The sequence below is a fragment of the Larus michahellis genome, chromosome 9 (genome assembly GCF_964199755.1).
Source record: "Larus michahellis chromosome 9, bLarMic1.1, whole genome shotgun sequence".
NCBI lineage: Eukaryota > Metazoa > Chordata > Aves > Charadriiformes > Laridae > Larus > Larus michahellis.
Genome location: NC_133904.1, coordinates 10,971,872 through 10,991,696, shown reverse-complemented (window position 1 = coordinate 10,991,696; position 19,825 = coordinate 10,971,872). Strand labels below are relative to the sequence as shown.

The following is a 19,825-nucleotide window of genomic DNA, read 5'->3' as shown; positions in this document are numbered from 1 at the left end:
GGCTGAGAGAGTTGGGGTTGTTCAGCCTGGAGAAGAGAAGGCTCCAAGGCGATCCTTATTGCAGCCTGTCTGTACTTAAGGGGGGCTTATAAGAAGGATGGGGACAGACTTTTTAGCAGGGCCTGTTGTGCTAGGACAAGGGGTAATGGGTTTAAACTGAGAGGGAAAATTCAGACTAGATTAGATAAAAAGAAGAAACACTGGCCAAGGTTGCCCATAGAAGTGGTGGATGCCCCATCCCTGGAACCATTCAAGGTCAGGTTGGACGGGGCTCTGAGCAACCTGATGTACTTGAAGATGTCCCTGCTCCTTGCAGGGGGGTTGGACTAGATGGCCTTTAGAGGTCCCTTCCAACCCAAACTACTCTATGATTCAAAGTCTTCATCAAAATGAAGACAACACTAATTTGTTTTTCTCTTATCTGTCTTCTGCTCTGCTTGGTAAGCACAGGTGTAATAACAACCAAAAACTTCAGCAGCCCCAGAGGAACATGTAATCATTTGCCAGTTTGTCTCTGTACAACACAGTGTGATGAGAAGGGAGCTGAACTCTTTATGGGCAAACTGGCATGAATCACGCTTCAGCGTTTCAAGCTCTACTTGGTTCTGTAGTCCAGTAGAAACAGCATTCCCCAGAGAGGAAAGAATTTCATGTGTATCACAGGTGCAGGAAATTTTCCATTTAAGCAGCATAAATAGCCCCTAACTAAAAGAGCAGCAATAAGGAAAGTTTCTGAATTAAAGTAGCTATGATGGTCTGAATACAAACTGTACAGGACAATTTTCAAAGGCTTAAATGTTTGGGATTCACAGCTTCTTTTGCTCTTTCTCCCTTTATCAGAGAGCTCTCGCCAGTCATACCTTTCCATAGCAGGCAAGAAAAGAGGCACAGAAATCTCTCTTCTACCTCACCATAATTCCCTAGAGGAAAGAGTCACGTGTTTGAATTCCCAATACAATTTGCAGTAGGTGACTTGCCCTTTAGTGGAGATGTAGAAGTAGCAAGCTGGAAGCAGGTCAAGAACATGCTCTACTGCTATTGATTACGATAAAGTAAATAGAAAAGTTTGCTACCAGGAAGACAATTTGCACAGTAGGATGCATTGCACATCGGGTAAGTGATTCTTTATATATATGCCCCTTTTAAGACTGTACGCTAAGGACAAGTTTCATAAAGTGTCTGGTATGTTGTGTAGTTGGATAAATAAGAGTAGGCTTAGTTCCTAGACCATTGATGGTATTACCAAACAACACGCTGTACTACTGCTATTTTCTACCAAGACACATACGCTAGTTCACATCTTTCACAGTTGTTGCTTAATACCGTCCTTCTCTTGTGCTATGAAAAGGTTTCATTTGAAATGAAGCAGTTCAGCTTCATTTGAAGAACTGAGTAATAAACAGGGCAGCACAGTATTTCAGAGGTTTCTTCACTCCGCAGGGACTCTTCTGTAAATACCCATTTTTATTGCTTTAAAGTCTTTTGAGACACTCAAGTAAGATCAGTGAACAAACAGAACTCTTATTATTTAACCTGCAAATATTAAACTCCAAGATTGCTTTTATATACACATGGAAAATATCTTTATTAGTTAAAAAAGTTCAAGAAATCAAGATAAATATAGCAAGGTAAATCAAGATAAATATAGCAGCATCTATTTCTATGTATGTGGGCCATAAGGTACAACAAGAATTCAGAGCTGCTAAATACAAGTATTAAACCAGCATCTAGTCTTGATGTCTCAAAACTAGACTTTTTAAATCATTTAAGGGAGTTTAAACTAGTATAGGGAAAGCCTCACCTTAACAACTGCATCTTAACAAAGAACAGGCAAGGCAAGAGGCAGTCAAAAAACTACTCCAGCATTTGGAGAAATCTGCAATCTCAGCTGCTCCTCTCCCTTCAGCTACTCCCCTCCTGCTCTTAGAGAGAAGTGGCTCAGCAAGGCCCTTTCTTTACTGTAGAGCCGGGGCAGGTAAGCATTCCAGTAAAAAGAGCCTAAGAATAATTGAATGCAGTGGCCCCAGGGGCTGAGCACCTGGTTTCTGGGGGTTACAGGTCAGGCTTTACATGGACTACAGAGCTATTAAAGTTACAGTAAATTACGTACTGGCCAATAGACGGTACTCCCCAACTGCCCCATTAGACATACACAAAGCAGTACTGCAGACTGCATGGAGATTTGTACATAAGGATTCAGAGAGCAGATGTTTTTGATGCACCTTTTACTGCAGTTGGTGCTTTCTAGTTTTGGTTTTTGTTTCAGCGGGTTTTTTTTTTTTTCTAGCCCCTTAGAAAGCTGACTTGTTGGGACCATTCAAACAGTACTCATATTGCTAGTTACAGTACCTTCTCTGTTGGAATGAGATGCGTGTTCACATTTACAGGGTACATCTGTCCAAGTTACAGTATATCACAGTAGAGCTGTGTCAAACTTATCTAGGAATATACAATACTGGAACTGGTAGATTTCCAGATGCTAGAATACAGAAACAGTACATTTAATAAGACATGAGTATTTTTACAAGGAAGTTCTCTAGCAAGTGATCTAGACCAGTTTCATATATTTCAGCATCAAGATCTGAGCAGGAAACCCTTCAGATGCTCAGTGTTCTTCAGGATAGTGAGTTCAGACTTGCTCAAGGTGCAAGCTGGGGTGTGATCTGGCCCATGTAGTTTCACCACTCAGGCTTGAAACAAAAGTTACCTTTGAAGAAACACCACATCAGAACTGTCAAGTTTTAGCATCCTTCTAGGGTATAGGTTTAGAAGTTTTGTAAACTGCGTACTATCCTCTGTTTCAGCAGGTTGTGGACACCAGATCCTTGTGTTAAAGTAAAAATAACTTCACAGGGAGCTTATATTCTACTCATCTTTATAACAGTGAATCCAAGAACAGGGTCCAGTATCAGAAGGTAGGAAATTTCATCATGTTATGGACAATGTTTCTTACAAAGAGGTCAGATGGGAGATGTGAATTCCAAGTTTCAGATCTTGCAGAAGATACCAAAACACACGTAGTCTGTGTCACCTGGGATTGAGAACTGTTTTCAGATGATCATCTTTTGCCCACATTACATGATAGAACAGCCAGGATCTGTATTTTGCTGCGGAAACAAAACATCAAGACATTAGGCTAATTAGCATGTGTACAAACAGTATGTATTGCTGGTTACCTACTTGTGTGGGGTCTTTAGTGTTTTGTAGATTTCATTATTTATTGATAAAGCAAAGCAGGTTTTCAGGAGAGGCAGTACCTTTACTATACTAGATGGTTTGGGGGCAGGGGAAAAAGAAAACAAGCTTTTAAGAATTTCAGTCCATGCAATACATGAGCCTATGCCTTCCTTAATGAAAGGCCATCCAGCTATCTGTCAGTACCTCAGTTCTGAAGCATCACAACTTAACTGGCATGCAGATTCATGCTGCGCCAGCCAGGATGGTAACAATGGAAGCAAGAGCCATGCTAACCCTGCCTTCCTTTAAAGCACAGCATGCTTTCTTTGCATCATTTTACTGCATGCAGGAAGTGAACTGGTTTTTACTAATCTGCCATTATTTCAGTACTACCAATGCAGCAGAAGCATAGGGGTACTAATGGCAAGAGTTTAATAGGAATTCAGTAGGCAGGAATGACATTAATACTTGAGTAGAATTGATTCTTACCATAAGTAGCACACAACTGTATTGTAAAGTTGCTGATAAAACAGATCAGAGGTGTAAAGAAAAAAGTTACTTTTGCTTTCCATCACTGATTGCCAAACAAGCCATATTGTTAGTCAATTCAAATAAAGAACCTTTAAAAAAAAAAAACAAACAAAAAAACCCAAAATACAAAACAAAACCTTGAGGAGAGGCCCTAGTCCAAACATGAAGAGCAGCTTCTATCAAGTCTCTTTATGAGTCTAAACCTTCCACTAGCATTACTTCAATCGTTTTGGTGTATGCTGTGCATCAAGAACCCAAAGGCCAGAATAGCATTATTGAACCTTTCTCAATAGCCTATTTAACAGGGTCTCGCCCTCCTTCAGTGAGAGACTGAAAATATTACAAGAATGTGCATCTAAGTCAGGAGACTTTGATAAACAGCTTTTAAGCCAGATGGTATTATATTAATAGATATTTACCCAGATTTCCTGTTCAAAAGAAGGACAAGGAAAGAACCAAGTAGCAGGCAGTAACTGCTGGTTCTTAGGTACATTTTCTTCGGAAAGAGAATGCTAAGGTACTTCTCAATTTTCAGGCAGGTAAATAGCTAGGAAGTGGTGGTAGCTTTAAGACCTGGTGCAGTAAGATGGAAGTACTCCTTGTAACTGTGTAGAATCAGTTTTAGCAAGTGTTGTGGTAGCTGAAAATGCTGAGTCAGCAGGAGGGCAAGAATGAATTTTTAGCTGGGCAGTCCCTTGCGCGTAGGGCCTTGGTGTTTGTACTAGCAAAGGGGACTTGGTGCTATTTCAAGTCAAGAAACAAACCAACTCAAGGGTCTGGTACAGTGCATAATTGTTCGAGTTATGACCAATTTAAAGCCCTTATGTTAGTTCTGTTTCAGACTACTTCAAGCAGGTAAAGATACCCGACTACTAGCATGTCAAAGTACACTAGGAGCATCCAATATGCAGATGTTCAGACTCATAATATGGTCAGTCAAAAGCCATTTGGAGAGACTAGAGAGTCTTTCATTACATTATGCATTACAACATGCAAATTGTAGCCAGTGTTATAAGTATATTGAAGGCAAAACATGCTTATTCTATTGACTATGTTAATTCCATTAGCATGACCTGCATCCATACTGAAGTTCCACTTGGAAAGTATTGAAGGGAGTATGACCGAAGCAAGGCTGAGATACTTTGCACAGCAAAATGAGAAAGAGTAGTTCCTGGAAATGAGCTAGAACAAGAGGGTCTCAAACTCATGCTTGAATTTGAGAGACCTAGGCAATCAACACACTAAGAACTTTGATTTCAGCCTTTTAATACTTCTGAATGGAAATGTTAGATTTCTTCTGTGTGAACTTAAGTTATCTTAAGAGCAATTCAGGGACACTGTTTGGACTGTCAGATAAGTCACTTCATCCCATGGAAATAAGATATTTCTAGTTAGCATTTGCGTTCCGGTTTTGGGGTAACAGCTTTTAAGTTCATTCATAGTCAGATGTTTAGATGAAACAGACATTAAAGATAGTATTTTTCAGTGTGTCAGTAATAAGAGACCAAACAATTAATGCTACTACATGATCATATTCAGCCAGAGAATAAGCAAAGCATCAATTCCAGTTCTGATGCAAAGCCATGCAAGCTACATCCCTAAATAGGGCAAGAGACTGCAGCACTATCAGTGAAGCGAGGTTTCTATGAGATGACAAGTGTGATTATCACCATCTCACCTGCTTAAGGAGGCTCACAGGAACCACTATCATGAAACCAAACAACATTTCTTTTTTCTTCTCCTTTTGGTCTGACATCAAGAAAAATATAAAGAGTTGTAGGGTATGATAGTACTTGGGGAAGTATTTTCATACAGTAATGAAAAGAAATGGCCACTGAATGGTTCTGTTGATGGCACGTGTTTAAACTTCAGGCAGCTTACCCGAGATGGAAGCTCCATTTCACTTCCAGTTTTTTCTTCATAATCATCAACTTGCTCACTGCTTTCTTCTCCTCTGGGTACACGCATTATCTTCCTCTCTGCGAGTTCCTAGAATACAATTGAATTGCCACCAAGAACCCTCAAGGATCAAGTACAAACAAGTTTAATACTAGGACAGTAGAAACTCTTTACTCTCTCACTTACCTCACCAGCATCTGTGATAAGTTTAACACCAATATTATCCCTGCTTCCCCAAAACCTCTCAGACTTCCAGATGAGATCACTGGGACCTGGGCTTACACCAGCAGCTGCACCCCAGATCTGCAACAGATTTAGAGGGAGCTTCTGAAGAATCTTGTTTGTAGCTAGATTAGGATTCAGTCTAACGTACAGCTCTGAAGTACTCCAATACCAAAGATGTCTGGTAACAGAAACTGAATTACTGTGATCCCTGGCAGGTTAGTTCTTTTCAAGACTACCAAGAATGGTGGTAATATTTTTATTTTTTTTTTTAAACTCAAGACTGTAGAACAGTTAGTGTAGAAAAGGCTGTTAACAGCTTCTACCTGATGTAGAGGTATCCTTGCTTGGACATGCATGCTGTTTGAGTCACAGAACCAAGCCATGGTTACAGAAATACTCATGGCAGCAATTTGTGTATACAAGATAGCCTCTATCCTGGGGGTCACTCACAGATCTCTTGAGCAAGCTTGTACAGAGTTTGGAGTGCAGAGTGTAGAATTAGGCTCTTTGATCACTATCTAGAAGTAGTTAAAGTATCATTTTAGAGCTAATATTTAGCTTCGTACCTTAAACCGTGAGCTCAGCATTGCTGAACTGTAGTGGACTAAAGCTTTTAGCAATAGTGAAAGTCTTTGCACAACTTGCATCGGATCACAGGAGTATGGGGAACGCCAAGAATAAACTAGAATATATTGATTCTGTTCATAATAACAGCACATTCCAATCTGGGATGATCCAAATTCAATCCAAGATCTAGCTTTAAAGAAAATTTAATTGGCATTTCAGATCAAGTTATTGCAAGGATTTTTCCCATCTCCCTTCTCCACATAAAATAATGATTTTAGTTCTTTTAGGCACTTCCAGTAACAATATAGTTTTCCTATTACATGAATCTCTGTTGCCATCTAACATAACAAGAACAGCTGAGTAAGTTTTACAAAACCACTACCTACTGTAACTACTTGGCCCGCCCGAAGAGTGAACAGTGGAGGAAATTTGTATGTTACATCTGGCACACTTCCATGATGTCTTCTTAACACCCATCCATGTAGTATTTGATCCTGTGGCACAAGAAATTTCTCTCAGCATTACAGATGAACACCATATCATACAGGTGCAAGGTTCTTTCTGGACTCAAGGGTCAGTTTTAGTTCCACTCCTGTAGCACACAAGAATCTGACCAATTTTGAGGAAGCCTTTAAGTTTCCATTAAAAGCCTCCCCATGATTTCTCCCGGTACTTCCTTAGGATTAATCTTAGTCCCACTAAGTTTAAGCACATGTATTCTTGCCTTCTGTTGAAGAGGGATTGTGGTGCTCTTTACTAGGGAAATTCTGATAAATGAAGTTGGTCATGCCCATCTACCCACTTGGGCCACGTATATAACACATACATAATGGCCTCTGAAGGTTTAAGGCATCTCAGGCTGAAGTGGCTAAATTACCACAAGTTTTGGAGCTTTGAGGATTAATTCTAATAATTCTGGATTTGCAGACTAGGCAAAGAATTATCTAATTTGTCAGATAAACCCTCTACATGGATTAGATACTGTCAGCTCTATTCACCCTTATAGCTGTTTTAAGCTGTTCTAAGTAATAAGAAGCTGTCATTATCCAATTTACTAAGCACCTTATTTAGTTCAAGAATAACTAGTACTTCTGATAGTGCTAGCCTGAACCTGATGAGAAACAATTGAAAGTGTTAGATTTCTGCATCATAGAACCCAGAGCACCGCCCCTCAAAAGCGCCTCCTAGACATCCCTCTGAACAAAACACCTGAAGTACTCTAGTCTTTTCTTGACAGCAGCCAGGTTAGCTGAGAAGTCCCCACTTTGTATTTAGTTTGGCGGTACTTTTCCCTTGTCTCTTCAGTCCTTCCCTATTTTCATTTCTCACTAAACTACAAGTCAGTTCACAAGCAGTCATACTTTGCAATGAAGGCCACACAGGCTTGAATGAATAGGAATACCTCATCAGAGTTGTTTTTAAGCCTGACAAATCTCCCATCTTCATCGATTTCTTCAATAGATATCCTTCCAGAAGATGAAGCATGCTGAACAGTCTTAAATCCAGCACTATGCCCTCTCTTTCTGGCTTCTTTCATTTTCCTCTTCGCATGCAGGAACTGTCGCCCTTGACTTGTTGCTTGGGTTGCAGTGCTGTGTGAAGATGGACTGGGTAACAGCTTTAGCCTAGAAGGGAGTCAGATAACATTCACTTGAATATCTGATCTGCTTATTTCTTGTCACTCCTATCCTCCCACTATAGCCAAGCCTGACAGCTTCTTATATCCAAGCTTTCCCTGAAGCCCCAGTCCTAGACTTCAAAGCAAGCTTATGTCAATAAGAAGAGATTCCCAACTGCAATAAGTATTCCTTTAAAGTCTCTGCAGACACAATCTTTAGTGGAATAATTTACATTTTTGACCCTTCTTAGCATGTATTGAGTTCATGTTCTCACCAGGCAGTATCTGGATAGTTGGGAGCTGATACAATTTCCCAGTTTCATTCATGAAACTTAAGCACTGTCTGTGATATATCTCTAGGATGTAGCACAAAGCTTTGAGAAAGTTTGATTCTAGGGAGGGATGTCTAATGGACCTTTGAACTTCATCAGTTGGGTTTATCAAGTTCATCTTACTACACCATGTGGTGCATGTGGGATATAAATACCACTGCAAGATTATGCTTCAAGTACTAAATTATGGCACTGATTGCATGCTTAATATTTATTTCTTGCCTCCTCCACATTCTGAAGAATATATAGTTAGTTAGTGTAGATATCTTTGATGAAGCAAGTCCTCGTATGAGGATCTTGTTATAGGCTACCTCTGTTCCTCTCCTTCCAGCATCTTTCTGTAGGCACTTATTTCCAGATCTAGAGCCAGTTTCACATCTAAGAGATTCTCATATTCTTCCAACTGTTCTTGTGCCTTCTGCTGGGCTTGTGCCATTTCTTTCTCTTTTTCAGACATACGCCTTTGATGGAGATCACGATCATAATCCAGCATCCTCTGTAGCTCCGATATTTTGCTTTCCAAAGCAACATTCTAAAATTAAGGGGAGCGAAAAATCTATTAAACCATACCTGAAGATTAGGGAGAAGCCAGTATTTTTAATTGGGTATCTAAATTAACATAATTCTAAGGATATATAAGTAAAGATAGTACCTGGCTTTGATGTTGATTAATTTGAGAGGTCAGAACATCAACTCGCTGCCTTGTTTCCGTCAACTCCTCCTGAGCAGCATTGGCTAAGTCACTATGTTTTGCTGCAGATTTCTGGGCATTCTCCACCTATGGATAAGTCACTGTTAGTAATGAGTTGCTTATGACCATGTATTTTAAATAAGGAAGGAAAAAAATCAAGTGATTTCCAGCTGTTACATCTGGAAATAGTTATATTTTATTGGTATCTGCACATTTAAGTAAAGTACAGGTCAGAAAGCTTTTCATTGAATTTCAGGGAGGTTTATGTAAGTTTGACATTCATGTCAGAAAGAGTCAGTAGTAATCAGGTAGTGAAAATTGCTGGATTAGGATATTTCAGCTACAAATGCATGAAGTCTTTGTATCGATACAAAGTAAATGGATTCTCCAGAAGAACAATGGAGAATATATTTAGAAGCTGCTTGTCAAAGCATGGGGCAACAGGATATTAGGTGTGCTTATCAAACTATTGCTCTTCCCCAGAAGTTCTATTACTAAACAGTTCCTGCATCACTATAAGCAACAATGAGCTATTTCTAGAGCAATTCAATCTTGAGATGTTCCAAGAAAGGATAACATAGAGCCGTGCTACTACAAGAGGCACTCACAGAATTTCCAACATAAACCTGGACAGAACCATCCAAAGGAATTAATTAGGCATACAAGTTTCTCTATACAGAAAGCCAGAAGAACCAGGAAGAAATGAGCACATGTAATTGCTGAGAACAGTAGCAGATCATGTGATTCTGCACTGAGTATTAAACAAGGCTTAAGATACCAATACTGTACACTGCAACCAACCCAGAAACCCCTGGGCTCTTTCCTACCAAGAGCATAAGCCTAAAGTATTACTTTTTCCTGCTATGTGGCTAATGCTGGGAAAGAGGTGACAGACCAGTTCTGGAAGACAAATCACCTAGCTGCTTCCAGAGCCACCCTCTCCCCCTTATCCAGTACGAGCAACTGCAAAGGGACATTTGCACTCACACATTTAAAAGTGCACTTGAAGAACTTGTAAGAATACCTTATTTCACACATTTTGTTCATACTATAATCAGTAGATTAAGTTTTATTCAATAGCACTGAAATTGCTTAATACAACCATAGCACACCTTAGTCTAGAATTTGTCAGACAAGCTCTCAGATTTGTCAGAAGTCTGAGTTATGATCAACTTTATTACATGAGACATTTCTAATTGCACCCCAAAGGGACAGTATGATGCTTGAACCAGTTTTGTGTGGGACCAAGTGTTCATAGAAGTTCTATTTTAAAATTTGACACTACTTCAAAATTTCATAACAATTTATGCCAAGAAGCTCTGCACTGAATGCAAGGGGTCCATCAGTCAGCCATTTATGCTAGTGTGACTTCAATCATATCAAGCTGCAGAGAACTTAAGCTTTGTTTTATTGACATCTTTTACAGACTCACTTTTACACTGAAGGTTCGCTCCAGCTCCTCTTTGTATCCTTGAATTTGTTCTTCATGTTCTTTTCTGATCCCCTGCAGAGCATCCAAGAGCTTACTTTCAAATTCTCTCTGATACCCAGATTCTATTTCGGCTATCCTGCTCTCGTGGACTTTTTTTGTCTCCTTGAGCTCCTAGGAGAAGAAATTCCTCACAGAGTAAGCAAGCCAAGACAGTTTCATTTGAGACTGGACTACTGTACCAGCTTATCAAGTTATTCAACATTGAAGCAGATTTATCAATTGCAAGGTAATTAATCTTTATTCATATCTTAGATATTCATCCATGAGGTCATGTACTTCCACCTTGTGCTGGGTTGTTTTGCTTCCTCACTACCAACATTGCTTGAACTAATAAATGGAGTAGTTTGAATTTCATTTTTAGAATACTTCCTTGAAGTAGATTGATTTCTCTGCTTTTCTTCACTTAGAACACATGCAGATACACTTCAGTTTCTTTAAGCACTGTTACTTTACCTATTGTTTTACTCAAAAACTAATAGTAGTTGGTTAGAAAAATTGGGATTCTGTCACTTAAACCACACTATTTGTTTTCCTTCCAGTCAGAAGGAAGTTAGTTTACATTCAGATCTTTTTAGTTCTATGTACTGACTTCTCACACAAAGGTTACCAGATACCTTTGATAAGCATTAAGGAAGTAAGGAACATAAGTTGCTTATTAAAGGAGATTTAACTTTTTCAATTATTTTAGGCTTCCAACAAACATGTGGAATCATTTAGCTTTAATTGTAATATATGCACTTTCAGTTACACAAAGTAGTACATTGGGATTGTAGTTACTTTCAGAAGTGCAGCCTAAGAAAATTCTCATATTCCAGATACCTATTGGTACTATACCAGTTAACATGAGGTTGTATACTTTTTCCTAATTAAGTGAATTTTATTGGCTGGTGGACTGCGATAGGTTGACTCAGCTCATTACATTTTTAAGGATAAAGCACATCTTAACTTTGCCTTTAAGAGCATCCAGGGATCATGGATGCCTAATAAAAAAAAAATTCTTGTAATATGCTAAAACATACATCTTCATGAAGGCGCTTCTGGAACACCACTTGTTCCTGCAAAGTTTTCATATGATTTTCCAGCTCCGCCCTCCTCAACATTTCACTGTGGAGATGCTCTTTGGTATCTTCCAGTGACAGCTGCAGCTAGAAGAGACAGACATCAGGGTAATCAAAATTAAGAGGTCATTTTTCCAAACTAAGACAGTCAACTTATTACAGGTCATTCAGCTTCATTCTCACAGTAATCAAAACCCACTGCTTAAGTGAAGTTAGTTACTCTGTTTAAGTTCTTATTTCAGTGGGATCCAGCATATTGGCAACAGGAAGAACTCTATTAATTGTTATGTAGGCCAGATTTCCCACAAGGCAAATAAAGTTTGGCTCCTCAAAGCAGGCTTCTGATCAATCAATTGTACCATCCATCTACATTCCCCTCCTTCACAACATTAAGTATTCCAAACTTCTCCCCATTTCCAATATCATTTGTTTGATGCTTAACAAGTGAAATCCTCAAATATAGCTTAAGTTGACAAACTATTATACACTTCCAGTGTTGGAGTGTGCTGCTTTAATGATACAAGTTTGTTTGGGGTTTTTTTTTTAATTTTCATCCTGAAGGTGTGAAATTAGCTCATTCAAAGATCACATTAAAGCATAAAGACAAAAACTATGCTCTTAGAAACACATTGGTAGAATAGCAACTCAAGCAGAATTCATTTTAGTAGCATAAGAGACAAGAAAAAAAATCATGACATCATAGAATGGCTTGGGTTGAAGGGACCTTAAAGATCATCTAGTTCCAACGCCCCTTCAGAGACACCTCTCCCCCTAGACCGGGCTGCGCAAAGCCCCATCCAGCCTGGCCTTGAAAGCCTCCAAGGATGGGGCAGGCACAACTTCTCTGGGCAACCTGTGCCAGTGTCTCACCACCCTCACAGTACAGAATTTCTTCCTGATATCTAATCTAAATCTACCCTCTTCCCATTTAAAACCATTACCCCTTGTCCTATTGCTACATTCCCTGATAAAGAGTCCCTCCCCATCTTTCCTGTAGACCCCCTTTAAATACTGGAAAGCCACAATAAGGTCTCCCCGAAGCCTTCTTTTCACTCCAACAGGTCCACATCCTTCTTATGTTGGGGGCCCCAGAGCTGGAGGCAGTACTCCAGGTGGGGTCTCACAAGAGCAGAGTGGCCACGTTGCTTTTGATGCGGCCCAGGACATTGTTGGCTTTCTGGGCTGCAAGTGCACATTACTGGGTCATTTTGAGCTTCTCATCAACCAACACCCCCAAGTCCTTCTCCTCAGGGCTGAAATGAATAGTCAGAACTTATTTATTCTACCTAGTTTTAAGCCTAGTGAATGAAGCAGGATCCATTAAATGCTCCCATTGCTGACATGTTAGATAATGCTACAGGGGCTATAGCAGTACAACACATTTCAACTTACTTTGTCTCTAGAACAAGAAGCACTACATACTGTGGCAACAGAACAGAATTAAAGATACCTACAACATTTGGCAATTTTAACTGACTGCCAGTAGTATTTGCTTTCATAAGATTGCAGAAACCTTTTTGTCCACCTATCAGCACCATAGATAACAGTCTTTCCTGCTTTTAAATCTCAATAACTAGTTGGGGAAAAACAAGCAAAAGCTTCAGGAATGAACGCAAAGTTGACATTCCAGGAACAAGTCTTACAGTGACTACTTGATCCTTTAATTCATGAAGGTTATTCTCCAAAGTTCGGTTCTCATTCAAAGCTGTTGCTAAGTCAGCTTCCTTTGAATTCAGCCGAGCATCAAGGTCTCTCACACGAGTCTGTGCCAGGTTTAAATCCTCTTCTTTTTTTGAGTTCCTGCAAGTGAAAAGTTTTACACTCATGAGTTGTAGCTGGTGAGTGAGAAAGTTTGTTTTTAAAGCGTTTGCCTTCACAGGGGCCTGTGGCAGAACTGAAACAGAAGAGAGGTTGGTTAACACTTGAGAGAGCACACGATAAGCTCTAAGAAACAAAGTAGACAGGCCCCCTCAGACAAGTATCATTTGTTTAACCAGAAAGATTTCTGACCCAGTTTCCAGCTTGTTTTGTGTGAATCCTATGCAGAAGCCAGCTATTTTCCACGGCATTACCAATCGGAGAGGGAAGGGAGAGCACAGGCCGCCGGCTCCACAGGGAGGGACTAGTCACACTCAAAGCCAAAGTTCGCCAGACCACAGTGACCTGCCACCACTGAACAAGCTGCTCACACAGACACCTCCTTTCAGCACCAAAAGCTGCCACCAGCTTTCCTGGCAAAGTGCCTACTGGCCATTAAAACACGCTGCTGCTGAGGCCCTGGAGCCCTGCACAGCCCTCTCACCAGGAGGGAGCCACCATGGAGGCCACCTCCCCCTCAGGGAAGGCCCCACAGCCAGCCAGGCCGGGTGCGAGCAGCTCGAGGCCTGCTTTCCTCAGGCAGGGCGGCAGGCAATGCTGGGCACACATCGGGGCAAAGCACCCCCTCCTCTGCGGGCAGAGGCAGAACACAGCTCTGGCTGCCAGGGCGCGCGATTCCTCCTCCCCCACGACCCCCTGGGACCTTCCTGCCCACAGCATGGGAGGAGATTTGTCCCCAGAAGGCCACCAGCCCAGCCAGGCCTGTCATCCCCACAGCCCCGGCTGAGCCTTTGCCTGCCACAGCCTCAGCTCCTGCCACAGGGCAGCGAGCCCCACGGCCACCACCCTTCCCTCACAGCACCTTTGCAAGGGACTCTTCTCCCTCAGGAAGGGCCACGTGCTCTTCCCTCCTTCACACCATGGCAAAGTTACAGGGCAAGAGCAGCTTTGCCTTCAGAAGATGGCCATTTCCTTATGCAAATAGCCAGGTAGAGAGCTCTCGGGTACCACCCGGGTGGCCAACGCAGTTGCTGGTTTTACTTGGCACCACAGTAGAGAAGTGCTGAGCCCACAGCAAGTTCCTGTCAGAGAAAGGGGTGATAATTTCCCTGACTGCTCTAGCCTCTAAAATCCTTGCAGTTGCCTGACCACTATCCAGAGTCCAACTTCCTGCTCAGAACTCAGATTTGGGATTGCAAAGAGTAAAGCATTCAGTTTATTTTAGCAAAATCTGTTCTGCCAAGTGGCTAAGTTCTGATAATTCATACAATGAATTTTCCAGTTGATAACTGAGCAGACCAGTTGGAGAGGGTCCAAAGCCTTTCTGCAGGAGTGATCAGCTCTAGAAAGCTTGGACTGCAAGGAAAGATTAGAAAAAAAAAGTAAGGACTGTTTAGTCTAGAGAAGAGAAAAGTGACAGGAGACATAACAGTCTTTACATACATGAAAGACTGCTGCATAGAGGAAGGGGATCTGTTTTCCAAGTCTGTTGTGGAAAAGACAGGAAGTTGCAGGCTTAAATTGCAGGGAGGAATATTTGCCTTAGATGTTAGGGAGAGGAAGCTAACAGTAGTTCAACACTGAAGCACATTGCCTGGGGGGCATATTCTGGAATCTCCATCATCTGGAATTTTAAAAGAGGGTTATGCAAACATCTGCTGGAAGGGATGCAGGTAGGGTTGGTGCCAACACAGGCCTGGGGCATGTGGCTACATCAGGTTCTTGCTCAAGGCCTTTTCTAGCCCTGCTCTTCAGAGAGATTTGTTGACTGTGTCTCATACTTCGTGACCATGATGCAAAGCCAAATATTTTGCTATATTTTATTCTTTACTCTGCTCAGAGACTACTGGGGTAACAATGAAAAACAAGATAATGTGTTGTAGGTTTGTTGTTTTTTTTTAACAGGTGAGGCTTTTAAGTATTAACAGGTTTTTTTCTTTTCTAGGTATCAATTAGCCACCTACCTTTTGGGATCTCTGCTACCACTACCACTTATTGTGAGTATTAGTTACATTAGCAAGTACATCAATAACACTACTTAATGATAATATTGACTGTTTCATCCTACAATAATATAAGTTTCATTCTGCAATCAAAGTGTGTGCAAGACTGAAATTCCATTAGTATCTGTGTTTTGACAGTCCACTTTGTTGATGCGGGCCTCTTACAGCCAGGTTCAGGTTTCTTATATTCTTTCCTGACAAATATTTTCAGATAACCCTGAAGTGAATATTTTCATCTTTAAGAACAGCAATTTAACAAGTCTGGCTTTGACAAGAGCATTTACTATCCTTTTAAACCAAGTTTGGGGTTCAGAACACCACTTCATATTATTATGCAGCAAGCAGTGATAGTTACAGTACTCTACAACATTCCATATACCAGCCATTCCAGAACTAAGCATGGCTTACTATCAATTGCAAGCAATAACTTCGAGGCACTGCCAATCACATTCCTTGTGAATGAGGGTGCCACACATGCTTGACCTGGAGAATTTAAACAATTTTACCAAAAAGAGTTCAGTATGTTTGAAACAAACTCCCGTTGGTCAGGACTGGAGGATGTTAATAGCACTTGCAGAATTCATTCTTACAGCTTCAGCTTACTACACCACTTCTTTCAGGTTCAGCAGCAAAACGCACATCTATACTCACTGGTGCAGAAAGAAACTGGTCTTGTCTTTCTCTGCTGTGCTGCTGTAGTTGCTGTGACCTTCCTCAGGCTCCAAATTCAAACAACTGATATGCGTATCCACAACTCCTCCTCCTCCCCAAATGTCTTTGGCCTACTTCCAGTTACCACTGTTTTAAAGTAGTAAGAAAAAAGCTGAAATGCAAGAACACTTCATTGGTGCTGAAGCTTTAAGTCTCTTTACCAGTGATTAATAAGAGCCAATGGTTAATGCTGGTTATCTGGTAACATTCCATCCTATAAGAGTTCCAGGTTATTTAAAGGGTGTATATATAAAGGGCATGATACCCTCAAAGTAGTTTGTTCCAAGTCATCCGAGACATTTGCAGTTAGACAGCTCAGATACAAAACACTCATTAGGACTCCAGTCGAGTCCTTTCAGAAAGCAGCATGTACTATGTACTATTTCCCATGGGCTGTAAAGTTAACCACTTCTAAGACCTAGTTACTTTAAAGAAAAAAAATCAGTCCAGAGGATTGCATACCTGCCAAGCCTAAAGCTTTATAAACAAAGCCACAGAGTTATACAAACACAAAGAGCAGCAGAAAAGTTTTAGAACTGGCATTACCCTGCTCCTCGCTGTCCACTCAAGTTGCTGGTTAGATTTATGAAATGGATCTACGAGCCAAAACCCAGCATGAATGAGACAAGCCCAAGAACTTTTAACAGCTGAAAACAGAAGCACAGAGTAAAAACATGTTTTATTCCCAAGTAGAACAGCTTCTTAAGTCTTACTGAGCCTATGAGGTGGCGGTATTTGCTCCATACAAGTGTTAAAAGAAAAAGCTGGTGCCTGAAGGTGCTATGATACAAGTTTGTAACAAGATTTAGAGGGCCTGTGGACACCCAAATTATTGCAAGTCTCTGTAGTTGATTTAGCAGTACAATGGGGCATTAAAGTAACCAGCCATACTAGCACTCTTTATATAGCCGTAAAGGAAGCTCGTTAGGATGGGACACTTGTTCCCGCCACTACCCACCTTCTTCCCTCCTTCAAGAGGATTTGATTGCACTTACATTGGGCCACCCCTTTGTTCCAGGCTTGGTGAGACCAGACAAGATAATTCCAGGCTCAGGATACACAGCTGGCAAGAAAGTCAAGCCTGAAACAGCAGGCAGTTCATCCCTGCATGTAAATCAAGGCCTACAAGCCACTAGGACAGTTTCTGTGCAGTACCAGCCTGGACCAGGTAAGCTGTACTGCTCACAGGACTGCTTTTTTGTGTATACCCCTCTAGGCAACATCTGAGCTAAAAAGCCCCAAAAAGGTGTGAGCTGACTCCATACAGCAGCTCCTTCCCCTACCCCCATAACTTTCTAGATGCTTTCCAGCATAGCAGCTTCTTGAGTGTTTATAAACACATGTGTGGTGCCAAACCCAGTCAGCTATGCATTCATGCAATACTATCCCCATAAAGCCTGGGTGGCACCTCAAGTTCTGGGGGAGCCCCCATACCCATCATGGGAGGTACCAAAGTGGCCCAGCCACACAACAGCAGGAGGCACTCACAGTGGTGTCCCCACAACACATCTTCAGAGCAGACATCAGGATTTATCCAAACTCAAGACACCCCAGCCTCACAGGGCCATACCTTTGGGGCATCACTGTGACCTGGACACCCTGCAGCACCGAGCTCTCCCTCCCCAACACGCAGCTGCTGGCGAGCCACATCCCCTTCTCCTCACCCCGCAAGAGCCCCGACGAGGCAGCGGCAGCCCCGGGGCTGTCCCCAACAGGGAGGGCCGCTGCGGCCGGGCAGGTGCGGCGGGAGGGACGGGCCACCGACCTGCTTTGCAGCCGCCGGTGGTCCTCGCCGATCTTGTTCAGCTCCACCTGCAGCGTGGCCCGCTCGACAGCAATGTCGCCCAGCGCCCGGCGGGCATCGCCCAGCTCCTTCTCGTAGCGGAGCCGCAGGGTTTCCAGCTCCCGGTCGCTGCCCGCCTCCTGCTCGGCCAGCAGCTGCTGCAGCGCCGATTTCTCGGCCTCCAGCGCCCGCACCCGATCGATGTAGACGGCCAGGCGGTCGTTGAGCTGCTGCAGCTCCTCCTTCTCCTGCAGCCGGCTCAGCGTCGTCGGGCTCAGCGACGAGACGGTGGCGTCGGCGGCGCGGATGAAAGAGGGGTTCCCACTCATCGGCGTGGAAGAGAAAAACGTGGCCATGGCAGTTGCCGGCCCGCACCCGGGCCCCACCGCCTCTACCGGGACCGCCCCGCGCAAGACACCAAGCGCCCGCCGCCGCCCGCGTATAAATAGCCGGCAGCTGCCGCAGCTTAAAGGGGTAGGGATGCTCCCCCACGGCCGGCCTGACGGCTCCGCGTAGAAAATACACCTTTGCTGGATTGTTGTAGTTTTGGGTTTGTATTTTTTTTTTTTTTGCTTTATTTTTTGCCTATGCCTTGCTGCATCTCATCAGTCCAATGGTGCTGCCCGGAGAGGGCGGGGAAGGAGCTGTCAGGAAAAGCCTACGGCAGCCCGGCGTTTTCACAGACCGGTGGAAGGGGTCGGGGCGACTAAAAAAATCTCCGGTTTAGGAAGATGCATGACAGCTGCAGTGATGCTCACAATCCAGCGTGCAGCTGTGTCAGTGCTCTGCCTGTTCTGTCTGGGTTTTTTGCAATTTGTTCTGCTGATGCAAATAAACTAGTCCTGGCTCTTTTTTGTTTAGCTGTTTGTGGGCTTTTTTAGCTTTTAGGTTAGGCTGTGGTGGCTGTTAGCCATCCCAGTGCTACAGCGTTCCAGTTGAAAGCTGATGTGTGAGCAGAAGGAAGAATGGAGGGGGAAAGGGAACCTGAATCAGGACAAACATGAGAAGCAGTCTGCAAAGCCTTATGCTACTTGTATATTATAAAAATCATGTTCAATAAGAAAGTTTCTTTAGCACTTCTTTAGTAGTGATGCATACTGTGATAGTCATCAGTTTTCTCCAGTAGCTAATTAATTTGCGGTTTTCTTTTTCACTTATATTTTGGAGAGCAGATGCTGTACAGATCTCATTCAGTATGAGCATAAAAATCTCTGAACATTAATATGTTAATTATGGTGTTTGTTGCAGCAGTTACAAGAAACTTCACTTAAGAGCTTAGCTTAGGTTGATACAGCAGCTGGTGATACAGTAGCCTCGAACAGCACAAAATGCTGGGGTGGAAGGCTCCTCAGGCCTTACTGATACCCAGTTAAAAAGAACATATGGTTCCCTCTCTACTGGAATAATGTAGCTAAGTTTGAAATACTTTGTAAGCGCATGGGTTAAACATCTGCTAGGTTTAGTTTGATAAAAGGAAGCCTTGAGACATTGTATCCTTGAGTAGAATAGATAGGGAGAGATGCTAGGATAAGCTAGTTTTGTGAAAACAAGAGTTGCAAACTAGGCCAAAAGACAAACCGAGTATGCACGAAGACCGAGTTCAATCAGTGGACATGGTGAGGAAGACTATCGATGACCACCAGAGGACCCTGGAAGACCACCAATGGACATGGATGTGCATGCATCAAGGACATTTACATATATTAATGAGTTCTAGGTGATAATATGAATATGTTAATCATTTCTGGGGAACGTAATGAATATGTATATTCTTATTGCTTATAATCTTTGTAGATGAGCAACTCAGAGTGCACACTAGGCGGAGTGATCCTCTGTGCACCCAGCACTGCAATAAAGAATGCCTGCTTTCTAACACTCCAAAATTGAGTCTTAGAGAGTCCTTAATTGCCAGCTTACAGT

General features: G+C 42.2%; 2 protein-coding genes across 4 annotated transcripts in view; one reads left to right on the top strand and one right to left on the bottom strand.

Moving 5' to 3' along the window:
- Positions 1-1,446: 1,446 nt before the first annotated feature.
- On the bottom strand, positions 1,447-19,778 carry LOC141748556 (lamin-B3-like). 3 transcript variants are annotated; one of them, XR_012589024.1, is made up of 13 exons: positions 17,888-19,778; positions 13,234-13,390; positions 11,552-11,677; positions 10,473-10,643; positions 9,002-9,127; positions 8,661-8,881; positions 7,802-8,024; positions 6,786-6,893; positions 5,794-5,910; positions 5,590-5,697; positions 5,387-5,457; positions 3,667-3,698; positions 1,447-3,107 (listed from the first exon to the last, which is right to left on the bottom strand). XR_012589024.1 is itself a non-coding variant. In XM_074600815.1 (12 exons), exons 1-11 carry the CDS (start codon positions 18,259-18,261, stop codon positions 5,416-5,418), a joined length of 1,773 nt encoding a protein of 590 aa, XP_074456916.1. In that variant the 5' UTR covers positions 18,262-19,778; the 3' UTR covers positions 1,449-3,107; positions 5,387-5,415. The 3 variants fall into 3 exon arrangements, 2 of the variants coding, with proteins under 2 accessions (XP_074456916.1, XP_074456917.1); XM_074600815.1 differs by lacking the exon at positions 3,667-3,698 and having other exon boundaries at positions 1,449-3,107; XM_074600816.1 differs by lacking the exons at positions 3,667-3,698; positions 5,387-5,457 and having other exon boundaries at positions 2,925-3,107.
- Positions 17,234-19,825, top strand: part of ADAMTSL3 (ADAMTS like 3) — a 199,159-nt gene continuing 196,567 nt past the window's right edge. Inside the window, exon 1 of the mRNA XM_074600807.1 lies at positions 17,234-17,290. The gene's annotated coding sequence lies outside the window, so the exon portion shown is untranslated. The remainder of the gene's footprint in view (positions 17,291-19,825) is intronic.